Below are 12,757 nucleotides of genomic sequence, written 5' to 3'. Positions count from 1 at the left end.
AAAAAGAAAATAACAGAAAGGAAAAAGGAAAGGAAGATATTCCCCGGGTTTCGGTGGAGTCATTCCTAAAAATGACTAGTACTTGTGATTCCCAAAGCAGCGTCTCCTAATCCGGCAGGTCCTTAACTGCCAAACTGGGGTAATCTTTCGTCTACCTATGCTAAGTTCCTGTCCTTCCGCCTTCCATGGGTAAACCTATATCGACCCTAGTGCCATAACAACCAAGACATTCAACTTTTGCGGCTCATGATCCATAGGAAAATAATAGCTGCAAACGTCAATCTATTAAAATAGAAAAGAAACATGAATTCAGAAAGGATAAGGCGAGAGTCCAAGGCTCAGGCATATGTATGGGTCGGGAAATGTACGGTAGGTAATGTATGTATGTACAATACAGACCAATCTCAGATGACCAAACCACCACCAAGTTGGAGCACAACGGATAAGCCGCAGAGACTAAAGCATATTTCTTCCTTGTGGACGCTACAAGTCGTTGGTGGATTCCCCTGTTCTAGAAAATTTCAGTTCTTTTATGAGATAGGTAAAGGCAGAGAGAATAAGTCGAATTGAGTCATGGAGATCTCACCCATTCTTGCTTGAACTGAGAGCTTAGAGCATGAAGGGAAAACAGTTTTTCTACTCGCTTTTCTTTTCCACCTTCAAGTCTGAGTACGTCCCCGGTCGGCCTTCCTGCTCTTTTTTTTATTTTTCCCTTTTTTACAATTTTTATTTTTATTTTTATTTTATTTTTTTTTTTTCACACATCCGTTGGCCACTCTCCACAAGTGATATTCAAGAATCTGCTCGGGATATCATCTCCCCTCCACCTCGTCTCTTCTCCTCCTCCACCTTCCTAGTGGCCTGCTAGTCTGCTTTCGTGATCCACACTGCTGAACCCATCAGTTCATCCTTCATTCGTTGGTACCTTAGTTTGACTTGTCCAGGTTTAAACTAAGTCACCAGCCTTGAACCAAGGAGAAGGTGGGCGTTAGTGAACCAAAGCCCTTGAACATCTTGAAATCTTCCCTATTCCGCCCCTCTTCACCGGCTACTGCTGCCGCCCCGTCGCCGGGTCCGTCTTTAGTCTCTTGTTATCTATCTTTATTGACTTAGATTGACTGACTCCGGATGAACTTTTCTCTCTCTGTTTTTTCCTTTTTTCGTTTTTTCTTTTTTTTTTTCCTTTTTCTATCTGTGAAAGAGACATCACAGCAAGCTCCACCGACTACTCCGTACTGACCTCGGGGCAATCTGATCCACTCACGACTCCTTCATAGCACCTATCACGACTTACTACGGAGTACAAGTGATTGCTTTCCCTCACTCTACCTTCTACCCCTCCTCTCAATCACCTTTCGTTTCTTCTCATTCTTTGTCACTTACTACTATTACTATCGGTACTACTTATTTTGCTTATTACTGTCGTGTATTTCATCCCATGGACTACGAACCTTTTATGAGATCTCCTTAGCTCCTAGCGCGTTCTCTACAGTCATTGCTCTTCCGCCCCCGGAGTTGATTGTACTACCTATTTCCCTCTACGTCCCCTTTCCTGGTTTAATTCGCTTCCCTGTTATTTCTTGAGGAGACAGGCGATCGTTTCTCTTGTCTTGCTGATTTTGCAAGTCTTAATTGTGTTTAACCCTTGCCATGGAGGGCTTCGACACCATGGCCATGCCCTACTTGGCCAGCCCACTATCGCTCAGCAATATTCAGGGCGCCGACTATCTCAATTCTATGCCTGGCATGGATCTTCCTGATCAGCGCTCCAACTTTGACTCGGAGACATTTGTCAGGTGAGTAGCTCGTCGTCCTACAGATGATTACTGCTGTGGGCAGAGCCCTAACATTACTTTTGAATCAGCGGAGATGATATAACCTTCCCCCAGACCGGTCTATCCGCACCGCTAAAACGATTCCCTTCGGGATATGATGACCCTTTCTCTGACATGGTGACGCCTTTTGATCCCGCACCTGCAGAACAACCCTCTGATTCGTCCATCGACCATAACAACAAACTACTGAGCTTTTCGATACCGGTATATAATTTTACCTTGCTTGATTACTCGTTACGGAGGACTTCACTGTCACTCTCGGCCCAGCTACATGGCATGTTTTTCCTTGCGGAGTCGCCTTGGACCACATCCCCCGCAGAGAATGCTCCGCCCCAGCAAGGTGCGGAGCTAACGTGTTACCGTCGTAACTTGTTTCAGATCACGGGCTCGGTTACCCTCCCGCGGAGCTTACGCTATATTATGACAGAACAAGGCGACCGTATACCGATTCTTGCACAGGAGCTCACTGTTTCAGCGACTGAGTCTGTGGAAGGTAATTCTGTCAAAATCATCTCTGTGCCCTGGAAAACCCCCGCGGCGAGTGCGAATCCTTCTGCCGAAGACAGTAACCACCCTACCACGACGAACAACCCAAATAACCTCAAGGTTGAAAAAGAACCTCCCGCGATCCCTTTAGACATCATGGCCGGTCAGGATCTTGATACAGACTATGCCACCTTTCCGATAGCATGGAAGCGGCTCCAGTTTCGTGTGGCAACTGCCAACAATGGGCGCAGAAAGGAGCTCCAACAACACTTTGTTGTTCGGCTAAAGGTCGTCGCAACTTTGTCTACGGGCACCAAAATCCCTATCTGCGAGGTGCACTCGGGACCCGTAATTGTTCGGGGCCGCAGTCCACGCAACTTTCAATCCCGCAAGGACTTGCCCTTGAGCGGTAGTGCTGCGGCGTCGAGAAAGAATGCGCAAGCTTCCCACTCGGCCAGTATCAACCGTACGCCCACCAGTGAAACTGCTCCACGCTCTGGTCAACCCCCACCCAAGGTTAAGACTACAGGGAAGAGCAGCTCACCGGAGACCTCGGCTTCCCAGGCCGGCGTTACTACTGCTCAACGGGATTCCCCTGACTGGACACAGATCCCCCAGTCTACAGGAGGAGCACTTCCATCTACAGCCCTGCCTCGCTCATCTATTTATTCACAGTCCAGTCCAGAATATTCGCGGACAGCAGAAACTCAGCAACGACGTGCTAGTGCTATCGCAGCTCCGATAAACTTGTCACTTCTTGATGATGACGGTGGTGGCGATTCTTCCCGTTTGAATGACTCTGCCCGACCGACTTCCTCGTATGCTAGTGAGATTCCGCAAAGAATTATCAATACGGAGGGCTCGGCACCGCCGGCGAAAATACGAAAGCTTTCACATGGGATCCCACAACCACCGACCAGGAGCACGTCATCATCGTTGCCCTTGCTGAACACTACAAATATGCAGCAACCTTTTGCGTCAACTCTTCCTTTTCCAAACGAGAGTGCTGATTTATTATATGAATATTTTCCACTGGGTTTGGATGACTGGCAAGCACCCGTGGATGCAGTATATCGACCACATGTGGTACACCATACTAATATGCCTGAGATGAAGTTTGTTGCTACACGAGGTAGAAGTAAGCGATACTTCGCTGCAGAAGATGTTTTCTAGCATAGAGATGGTTTGGATGTGCATGATCTTGTAGCTGGGTGAGAGTCCAACCGCTTCTAAGAGCTGCCGAATACTGGAAACGTGCCAGTTTTGAATTCGTTCGACCTGAGCCAGGTTCAATATCTGTCCATTTGGATGGAATCTTTATTAGAGAAAATGCTAAAACCAACCTCTCCCACCCCTTTTTTGTTTTTATTTCCCTTCTTCGAGATGTACAGATATGGAATGACCACGAGTTGCGGGGTTTGTTGTGGCGTGACGGAGTCTAAACTTGATATCCGGGCCTCTTCTCTTCATCTTTATTGATGTCTGGCTCCCAATAACTCTTTCTTTTATTCTTTATTCTTTGTCTTTGTCCTTCTTGGTGTAATACATATATACCTGCGTCATGATGTTATGTGGAAGGATTAGGGCACCTTGGGCCAAGGAACCACAGAGGAAAGGTGACAATCGGCTGGCCGTCTTGAGCTCTCTTTCTTTCTTTCCTTTATGCTCTTACCTTTCATTTTCCTTTCTTTTCCTTTACTTTTATTTATTCTTATATTTTATATATATTTTTTGGTGCGCTTGTTGTATACCAAAAGATTCCGTTACCATTGGCTCAGCCAGGGGGGTTCAATTTTCGCCGTTCAAACGTATGCCTTTCGCTATCCTGTCTGCTGGTTGATAGGTATCTCTCTGGTCAATAATAGTTGTGGAGCGACATCAAGTTTTACACAGCATTGAAAACGTGAAGAAGACAACAGGATACTACTCGATCTTGAAGTCGCGTATTTAATCTTTCAGCCCATAACTCAACATATAACTAGGAAGAAAAGAACGCCATAGCATCGCATTAAGTCTTATCTTGCGACTAGCTAACTCTCGAACATGTCGAAAAGATATAAGCATAGTTCTTATCCAAAATTTGCTGTCCTCCATATCAATATTCATTCTATGGTAGGTATTCCGAAGCTGTTATTGACTCAGGCTGCTTACCATTACAGGTATCCAAGCCCTTCGCCACTAATAGCTTCAAAATCTGCTTTGATCTCCCATTCATTTGCTCCAACACGACTCGCTATTTCCACCTTGCGTTGCTTGCTCATGTCTAGCCATTGGAAGAGAAGCTTTCCATCGAGCATTCCCCTGCCTGCAGTGCCGTCGCTTTCCACTGCCCGAAAAGCCCGAGGATTGAGACCGCATGGATGCTCAATAGTGTTTGTCAGTTGAGATTGTAAAGCGGACAATCGACGGTAGGACTCTTCGGAGACACATGTGACGAGGCCAACGGATCCGTTTTGGGAGGTAATGAGCATTTGGTGGCGAGGAATTTTGACGTCAATCTCCATCGCTTCAACATCAGAGATCATTTGCTCGGAGGAGACTGAAGTCCGCGGCAAGAGCGTCAACGTCGAGATGAAGTTACCTGTATGGAATTTGCTGCGACTCAGTAGTCTATCGCCATTGGACGATTTTGGATCTATTCCTTATCAGTGGACTGCTTGCGGAACTATCTTGACAAAAGGCAATGTGACACACCTTCAGGGTCATATTGGAGCACATGAAGGTTGCAGTCACTGTCAGCGATGAGAATGAACAGCTTGTTGTCATCAGGAAGGAAATCTGCTGCCAGGACCTCGAGATAATCCAGATCCTTTGCGAAGAGGCTCATTTTATAAGGCTCTTCCTGGATACACAATGTTGTCAGATCTATTGTCCCTTGGGTCCCTCTTTTTGAGAACTAAGAACTTACTGAGTAGCCCGCAAACCAAAGCCCTTTCACAGCATCAGCGATGATGCACATTCCTGTGCCCTTAAGCTCTTTTACCACGCTAACATGGCACTGCACGTCCATGAAAGCAACAGGAAGAAGGCTACCATCTTCTTTGAGGCCTCTGACAATGCATTTCTGTCCCTGTGCGACTATCAGAAAGCCCTGGCCACCGATTTCGGACAAGGCGGTTACTGCTCCTTTTACCGGCTCTTTGCCTACGAGTCTCAATTTACGGTCTGTCTCCGGCCTCTCAGGATCAGGGACGACCTTGATGACTTCAAAGACGTACACGCAACCACGCGATGCAATGTCTTCGCCTCTTGCAAATGCTGTTCCCACAACGATCATATCCTTACGCTCATGTGTGTTCTCAGAGATCTCAAGGCTCATGTTTTTTACCGCCATCACATGCTCGGCAGGGCCCAATAGATAACTTCCAGGTGAAAGAAAATAGAATGTTAGTAAATCTTATTGGACTTTTCGTAATAGCTTCATACCTATCAACGACGGTCCACGTTTTCGGACTCACGACTTTTAGAGAGCTTCGCTGCACTTCAGGAAAGAACGAGGTCACTGTGATATTATCAGCACACTGTACAGACGTCAACAGGTGCTAGACACACTTTCATTACGCCACTCGGGATGTAACTCATCATCGTCAGGTAACTTGAATTCTGTCCTGTGAGAAGTTCCTAGGACATACATGCCAGATGACGAAGAGTAGGCTAGGTGATCAACTTGCTCTCCAATGGGTATCTGTTGTATTGCCCACGAATAGTCAAGCTGAACACCAAGAGGCACTCGACACACATGAACAACACCCTGTATGAAAAAATTCAGTATGCAGTATGTTAGGGAGAGAAGTATGAAGCGAAGCACCTTAGAATCCAGGAGGATAAAGCCTTCTCCACATTCGGAAATTTCAAACTTGCTAAGACACTGTGCATATCCTCCTCTAAGGCACAGAAAATGTGGAGAACTTGGCGAAGTTTTGACTATAAATCCCGGTGAAACACCTGGCCTGAATACTGCGCTGAGTCCTGAAACATTGGATATAATGCGCAATGGTGTGCTTTTCATTGCTTCCTCATTTGACAAATGATCTTCCACGCCTGGGGCTATTCTTGGCAAATCCGAATTTGTCTCTTTTAGGAACTTTAGGTCAGCGTGTGATTCCCTTGCAGACTTTGTAGTGGATATAAACGGTCTGTATACGGCAAGGTCATCATGTCTGCTGCGTATCTGCATTGATTCCGTCAACCAAGAAACCCAGAAAAAGGCTTCAACAAGGGATTCGTCAAGTTCATACAATTAGGTAAGGAAAGCTGCTCCAGGTGTCTCCAAGGTCAGCAACAACAACTTCGGTCAAGGCTTCGCGTGTAGTTGACCGCTTCGGAGGTTCACTTGACAAAATGGGCGGCAGACAATCGACACCTTCGATTATCGCTAATAGTTTCTGATCAGGAAGCCGATATATCTAAAGATGTTGTATTAGATGTGTCCAGGTTCCACACTAGAAGAAAAATGGTACAACTTCATTTGTGAGAAGGTACTGCGTAACTCACAAATAAACGGCAATCCTGGGTCATTAGGAAAAGAGTCATGTTTCTTTGAGTCGACTCGTTCGAGGTTGCCCTCATAGAGGAGAAGATCCCAGTTTTGTCGAAGTACAAGCAGCACGAGGTCCACTTTGAATTCGCCATCTGTTCATTCAACTCGACTTCATCGAGATCTCCGCTATCGTCTGCTTGGAGAAGTAATAACGTTGAATCATCGCGGAGTATCGCGACGTACGGATCCACAAGGCTAGTGGTAATGGCCATCCGTTCTTCGCTAGTATCTTCATCCCATACAGGATAGATCTGAGCCAAGCCCAAGTCTATTTCATTAAATTACTTTCGTCGTATAGGCGCTATCAGGAGGGTAAACTCACCGCCATCATAGCTTCGAACTTCATTTCTCAAGATCTGAACCACTCTGTTTTTGCTTGTTAACGTTGCAATATCAATGGTTACATCCTCGTTTGGGTTGAATTCCGGGGCTCGGAACGGCCTCAGTTCCTGTCCCTCCACCCGAAAAACTTCAGACTGTTCCCTGTCGACACTCGTTGCTTTTGAGACGACAACATAATGATGCAATTCTCGTTCTTCACCTTGCGTGGTGTTCTTAGATACGGCTTCGTCCCTATGAGCTACAGAGGCTGTCCAGACACAACGGGCCGAGTCTGTTCTCATGGAATTGAGCACTTGGAGCTCGAGCCCGCGCTTCATAACAGCCAGGCCACCGCTTCTATCCCACCCTTGGGAAGCTACCAATTCCAGGCCCGAACCATTGCTGGCATTTTCTTCCGCGCCAAGGTTTGTGAAAGACCTTCCGAAAGCAATATCTTTCAAAGGACCAATATTCAAAAGTCTGTCGTATTCCCGAAAGTTGTACAGGTTAGAGCCGGACGACTCTGCAGAGGGACGGCGACCGTCTACCACGACTTCTGGCACCGTAGCATAAAGATCATCTTCATAAACATCATCTTCACTCTGATCTTCGTCAGAAAATCCCCCAGAATCCTCTTCCGTATGCCTTGCCTGAGGTCGGAGCTTCTTAGTGCCTGAGGATGGAACTGACCAGCCCAGAAGTAGTGAATCGGCATCTTCACTTCCCAAAAAACTCTCTTATCGCCAAGGAAAGCCGATGACGAAGCAGCGGATTTCACAATGTCTCCGCCGGCATGGGGAGGAACTGGATGAACTGAGATGCCCGATACCGACCTGCCGTCTAGCCTAAATTTGACAAGGACTAAGTCTCCGGTGTTTGGTACCAAAAGTAAGTCTCCATTGGTCTCAGAAAGGCGCTCAACGATGCAGCCTTCAAGGCGAAGTGCTAGGTCTGATTGATCCGTCATTGAAAAAGACGAAACCTGCCTAGAGAACTCATTAACCCCCACTGCATTGGTTTTCCCCGCTTGGTCAACGTGAACAAGCTCGTTAGACCCAATGAGCAGGGCACCTCCAACAGGAGGAGGAAGGGCTACCACTTTAAACAAGTCACTAGGCAATCTAGACACGGAAAGTAGGGTCGTTGATGCTCGCTGCTCTAGGTCCAGTGTGAAAACTGTATAGAAAACAACATCTTTCCTTTCATGAAGAAGCGCATTAGACGTAGCAACCTGCGAGTACAAAATACCAAATGTCGGCTCCCTATATTCATATAGGAATGCGAGACTTATGGGGTGTAGTATTGATGGATCCAACGTCGCCAAAGGGAGCACAAAAGAAGACGTGTACGGCGTCCCATGCATGGTGCTTTCTTTGGTCAAATCACAATCAGTGCCACTTCCTGGCCCATGGCTGCCAAGTCTCTGCTCGTCAAGTTCGCCATAATCATCCATCACCAGGTCATCCCCAGGCTGGTGGAAAGGAAGGATAGCGAGATTCCGGATCCCGAAGTTGAAAACCGCACATCTACTGCTTGGGTCCACACTAAGGATGCTGCCGCAACTGCTCAAATCAGGTACCCATGGACTACTAGTCGAATCATCCCGCTCATAATAATGGATAGAGATTGTGCAGATGCCATACCGTCGCGGGTCCCATTCGATCAAAGCAAGTTTGGCGCTTCGGAAGGCAAGCAAAATAGCTTCGCCGCCACTCTTGGTATTCAAGAGTTTAACCCGGCATAGATCTGCTACTGTTCCTGGAAGAGCATATTCCCTCTCTAAGATCAGCTTTGAGACACCCTGTTCTTCGGCGCCTCCAGGTTGAGGGTCAACATTAAGCAAAGAAAATATCTGGAGACGAGAAGTTCTAGCAACCACCAAGTTGTTCGCTGATTCAGAGGTAAAAGGAAGTGCCAACGAATGAGTGACCCCAGTGGGAGGTAAGAGCTCAGTATAACACTGCATTTGGTAATCAAAATCAAATGAGAGATGTTCGAACCTCCCTCTTGTTCCTCCCTGCTTATGTTTCTTTCTCTTCAACTGACTTTATGCAAGAACCATTTCTTAAATAATGTAAAAGCAGATCAACAGAGCTGGAAGTAACTAAGTTATTCACTGTAGATGATTTTATTCCAAGATTCTTGAACAACAAGCGAAGCTGCTTGGTGCTATTTATGTACATCAGGGACATCGCCAAAACCTGGGAGCTACGGAAGTAACACGTGATCAATCTAAGCTCCACGATGCGATGACGTAAGACGCGTTTAGAACTTCTTCGCGATGCCGTCAATGATATTCTCTTAATATAATCATCTCAATTTTAGGTATGTTATGGCAAGTGTTGAGTATTCCTTGTGATTGTTGCATATATTTATTGTTAGGTACTCATGTATTCTCAACAGGTCCTTGTAATCACTTCTTAACTTGAACCCTCGAACGGAGTTCTCTCCCATGTGAGATCCAAGATCCAACATGGCGCTCCTGCAAACGTCCCTTATTTGGGTTGTATATGCAATTATGGTAGCTGTATTGGTTGCAGTGGCCTCTATATTTATTTATGCTTACCAAACCCCTCGGGATCGCTGTCCATCGGTAATACTGACTTGTATCTTTGCTGTCACCACCCTTCTTGCGACTGTTCTCTTGGTACCAGTCGACGTTGCTCTGGTCTCATCTACGAATTCTCCGGCTCTGGGTCGGCGACAGGACTGGGCTACTCAAAAAGAAGTAGATAGGATCCTATTGTACTTGAAAGTTGGGTATTACTTCCTATACTCTTTGGACGCCCTCCTCTGCCTCATTGTGATTCCTTTCATTTATTTTTGGTACGAAGAGTACGACGAAGTGGCATCCGAAGCAGGAGAACAGTCACTTGGGCAGCGGTTTTGGGCTGCTTTTAGATACACAGTCTCTTTCCTTGCGATAGTGGTTGTGCTGTTTCTCGTTGGGTTCTTCGCGCCTACTGCGAAAGATGGGAATGGTGGTGGTCTGGATTATTTCAAGAACCTCCTGACCCAAAGCCGTAAGCTTGGAACTCCTCCTAGTTATTGTGCCTTCAGCCGGTATATCATGTACCATGGGGTGCTGTCGCTAATAAGTTCCTACCGCAGGTGGCGAGCGTGCCCTTACATTTGCTCTTGGGTTGCTGATAACCATAGGTCTCTGCTTTTATGTTTTATATACTTCCACGGGTCTAGCTCTATTCCCAATTACCTTAATCAAAGAAGGCCCGTCAGTTTCAAGCCCGACATTACAAGCGACTACAGCCGTTCAGCTTGGGTCGAATCGGGAACGACAGCGCCAGTTAGAAGGTCGCTGCAGAGGTAATCCGGGACTTTTGTCTTCAAAAGACCGTAGAGAGCTGGATACTCTTGTGAGGGAAGAACGAACGCTCGTCCGTCGACAACGCTTGGCGGATGAAGCCGAGGGCAAAGACCAAACCCGATTAATGCGATTGTGGCTAAAAATTGAAGCTATATTCCGTCCATTCCGACTTTTATCCGGCGTCATTCTTTCACTTGTTGCGCTTATTATATGGATATCTATGCTTTTGACGGCGATCGATAAGGCCAAGAACTCGTTCTGCAAACAACAATGTGGATACATTCTTGGACATATCAATGTTTTCAACCCCATTAACTGGGTTCTTGTTCAATCCGCCAAAGCATTTCCAGTAGACTACGTCATTTTCACGATGCTTGTCTTATTTTTATTCAGCAGCTCCATCGTCGGCATTTCTGCAATTGGCATCCGATTTCTTTGGATCAAAATCTTCCAAATCCGAAAAGGCCACACGTCACCCCAGGCTCTTTTGTTAGCAACGGCTATGTTGATGTTGATCATACTAGCTTTGAACTATTCAACATCGATAATACTTGCTCCTCAGTACGCAACTTATGGGCCCCAAACCTTCTGTGATCGAGAACTCGGCTTTCCTGAAAAACAGCCAGATTGTTCAGGTGCTAAACACCTTATTAGGCCATGCTCTGAGGTGGCAGATAGTTTGGCCGCCAAGCAAGTCTGCACTCCAAGCGTTGCCAGCACATTTCTTAACCGTGTGACGATAAATTTTCCCTTTTTCGGTGCCATGTTCTTCTGGGCCCAATTCGCTTTCTTAGGTAGGGATTCTTTACCTCTCTTGCATCATTTTAACTAGGGGCTCTAACGAGTTATGCGATCAAGGTATCTATCTATTTGTGATGGTCACCGCTCTCTTGTGCTCTCCGAAATTGGACGAGCGGCAGCTCGATGAGGATGCTGAAGAGGCCGAAGAGGAAAGCTTACTAGCAAGCACTGGAGGGCAGATTGACACTATCTGGCAGGACATCACTACTAGGCTAAGGCAGAATGACGTTGGCCGAGCCGGAGCTTAGGGTTACTGTAGGGATACTTTACTTCCTCGCATCCTTCCTCCCCTTTTTTATTTCTTTGTTTTTCCACTCAGTGGCAGCAGAAGGAGGGTGGACTGCCAGCTGATTGTGGGCATATTTGTATAATTTCAGGTAACAATAAGGGGGATCACACCCTGCTAGGTAATTGAGTTCGGTAACACCTATTGAAAATCCTACAAGACAGAAAAAATAGGACTGGAGATGAAGTTATTATAGACAACCACTGCCTTCAGGGTCTTATGCGGTCATTCAGAAGCGCAAGAGCGCTTTCGAACGCCTTTACAACATCGACATCTACCTGAAGAGTTAGAAATCGGATTATTGCTTCGTAGGAAAGCATTAATGACGTACAGTGCTTCCGTTTCTTCTCTAAATCCTCCTCCGAATTCTGTACGTGCTGCATTTGCGTTTTGAACCTATCAAGATTAATAAGCCTCACATCGTACTACAACCTCGTACTTTAATCGAACCTCTTTAGCGCTCTAGCTTCATCACGAATAACTGTAGTTTGAGACCACGCCATGAAAACCTATAACAATAACATGATTATTAGAGGATGACTTCCCGGACGGAGTACGATAGAGGAACCTCTAGCAGCTTCGAGATCTGAGCTCGCAAGTCTTCTTCAGCTGTTCCGTGTTTCTCCATCGCGTTGGCGTAATGTTCTTGGAGATGCCCCCAGTCGTAATTTTTAAGATCTTCGGATGACGGGGTCAAATTCCTTGGGACTTCATACACGCTGATGCTCCGCTTTTGTTGAAGCAATTGTGGTAAGTACTCAGTAGAATCATTCTTATCCGCCGGGTCCATGTTTAGTGGAAGGGCTCACATATGAGCCGATTTACCACCCTAGAAGTGCAATGGCTGAAGAATTTGGCCTCGATTCAAGAGAATCTCTAGAAGCGAATGTGTAGGTTCATGGAGCTCAAGAGTATCATGGATTGCTAGATTGATAGCTTCACAGGGAATTTAAAGTTAGGAAGTGGACGAATGCCACAGGCGGGAGTGGACTGTCGCAACCAATTAAAGAACGGCCTCAACAATTTACTACTAGTACTAATATGTAGTTAACGTAACCGGTAGGTGAGCGGGCCATCATGGATGTAGGTCAAGCGGGCCACATTGTATTCCATATAAAATGGTACTTTTATAATCCAGTTATCTCAACAACCAGAGATAGCAA

The 12,757-nt window shown here is 46.2% G+C and overlaps 4 protein-coding genes across 4 annotated transcripts; 2 read left to right on the top strand and 2 right to left on the bottom strand.

The window, feature by feature from the left end:
• Positions 1-1,650: 1,650 nt before the first annotated feature.
• Positions 1,651-3,494, top strand: ANOM_011162 (transcriptional regulator PacG/VIB-1; the record flags this gene model as incomplete). Its single annotated transcript, XM_015556418.1, has 2 exons — positions 1,651-1,796; positions 1,865-3,494. The coding sequence occupies 2 exons, from the start codon at positions 1,651-1,653 to the stop codon at positions 3,492-3,494; spliced, it is 1,776 nt and encodes a 591-aa protein (XP_015401286.1).
• Positions 3,495-4,474: 980 nt separating this feature from the next.
• On the bottom strand, positions 4,475-9,148 carry ANOM_011161 (cleavage/polyadenylation factor CFT1; the record flags this gene model as incomplete). Its single annotated transcript, XM_015556417.1, has 9 exons — positions 4,475-4,956; positions 5,016-5,163; positions 5,230-5,683; positions 5,748-5,823; positions 5,874-6,072; positions 6,560-6,727; positions 6,816-7,129; positions 7,184-7,789; positions 7,873-9,148. 9 exons carry the CDS (start codon positions 9,146-9,148, stop codon positions 4,475-4,477), a joined length of 3,723 nt encoding a protein of 1,240 aa, XP_015401288.1.
• A 507-nt stretch (positions 9,149-9,655) lies between these two features.
• On the top strand, positions 9,656-11,556 carry ANOM_011160 (putative LMBR1 domain protein; the record flags this gene model as incomplete). The annotated part of the gene is made up of 3 exons (XM_015556416.1): positions 9,656-10,205; positions 10,294-11,301; positions 11,366-11,556. 3 exons carry the CDS (start codon positions 9,656-9,658, stop codon positions 11,554-11,556), a joined length of 1,749 nt encoding a protein of 582 aa, XP_015401287.1.
• A 247-nt stretch (positions 11,557-11,803) lies between these two features.
• ANOM_011159 (uncharacterized protein) lies at positions 11,804-12,482 on the bottom strand (the record flags this gene model as incomplete). Its single annotated transcript, XM_015556415.1, has 4 exons — positions 12,163-12,482; positions 12,045-12,103; positions 11,926-11,990; positions 11,804-11,868 (listed from the first exon to the last, which is right to left on the bottom strand). The coding sequence occupies exons 1-4, from the start codon at positions 12,382-12,384 to the stop codon at positions 11,804-11,806; spliced, it is 411 nt and encodes a 136-aa protein (XP_015401289.1). The 5' UTR covers positions 12,385-12,482.
• Positions 12,483-12,757: the final 275 nt, after the last annotated feature.

The sequence above is a fragment of the Aspergillus nomiae genome (genome assembly GCF_001204775.2).
Source record: "Aspergillus nomiae NRRL 13137 chromosome Unknown contig00623, whole genome shotgun sequence".
Lineage (NCBI taxonomy): Eukaryota > Fungi > Ascomycota > Eurotiomycetes > Eurotiales > Aspergillaceae > Aspergillus > Aspergillus nomiae.
This window is presented reverse-complemented; position numbering and strand designations above follow the sequence as displayed.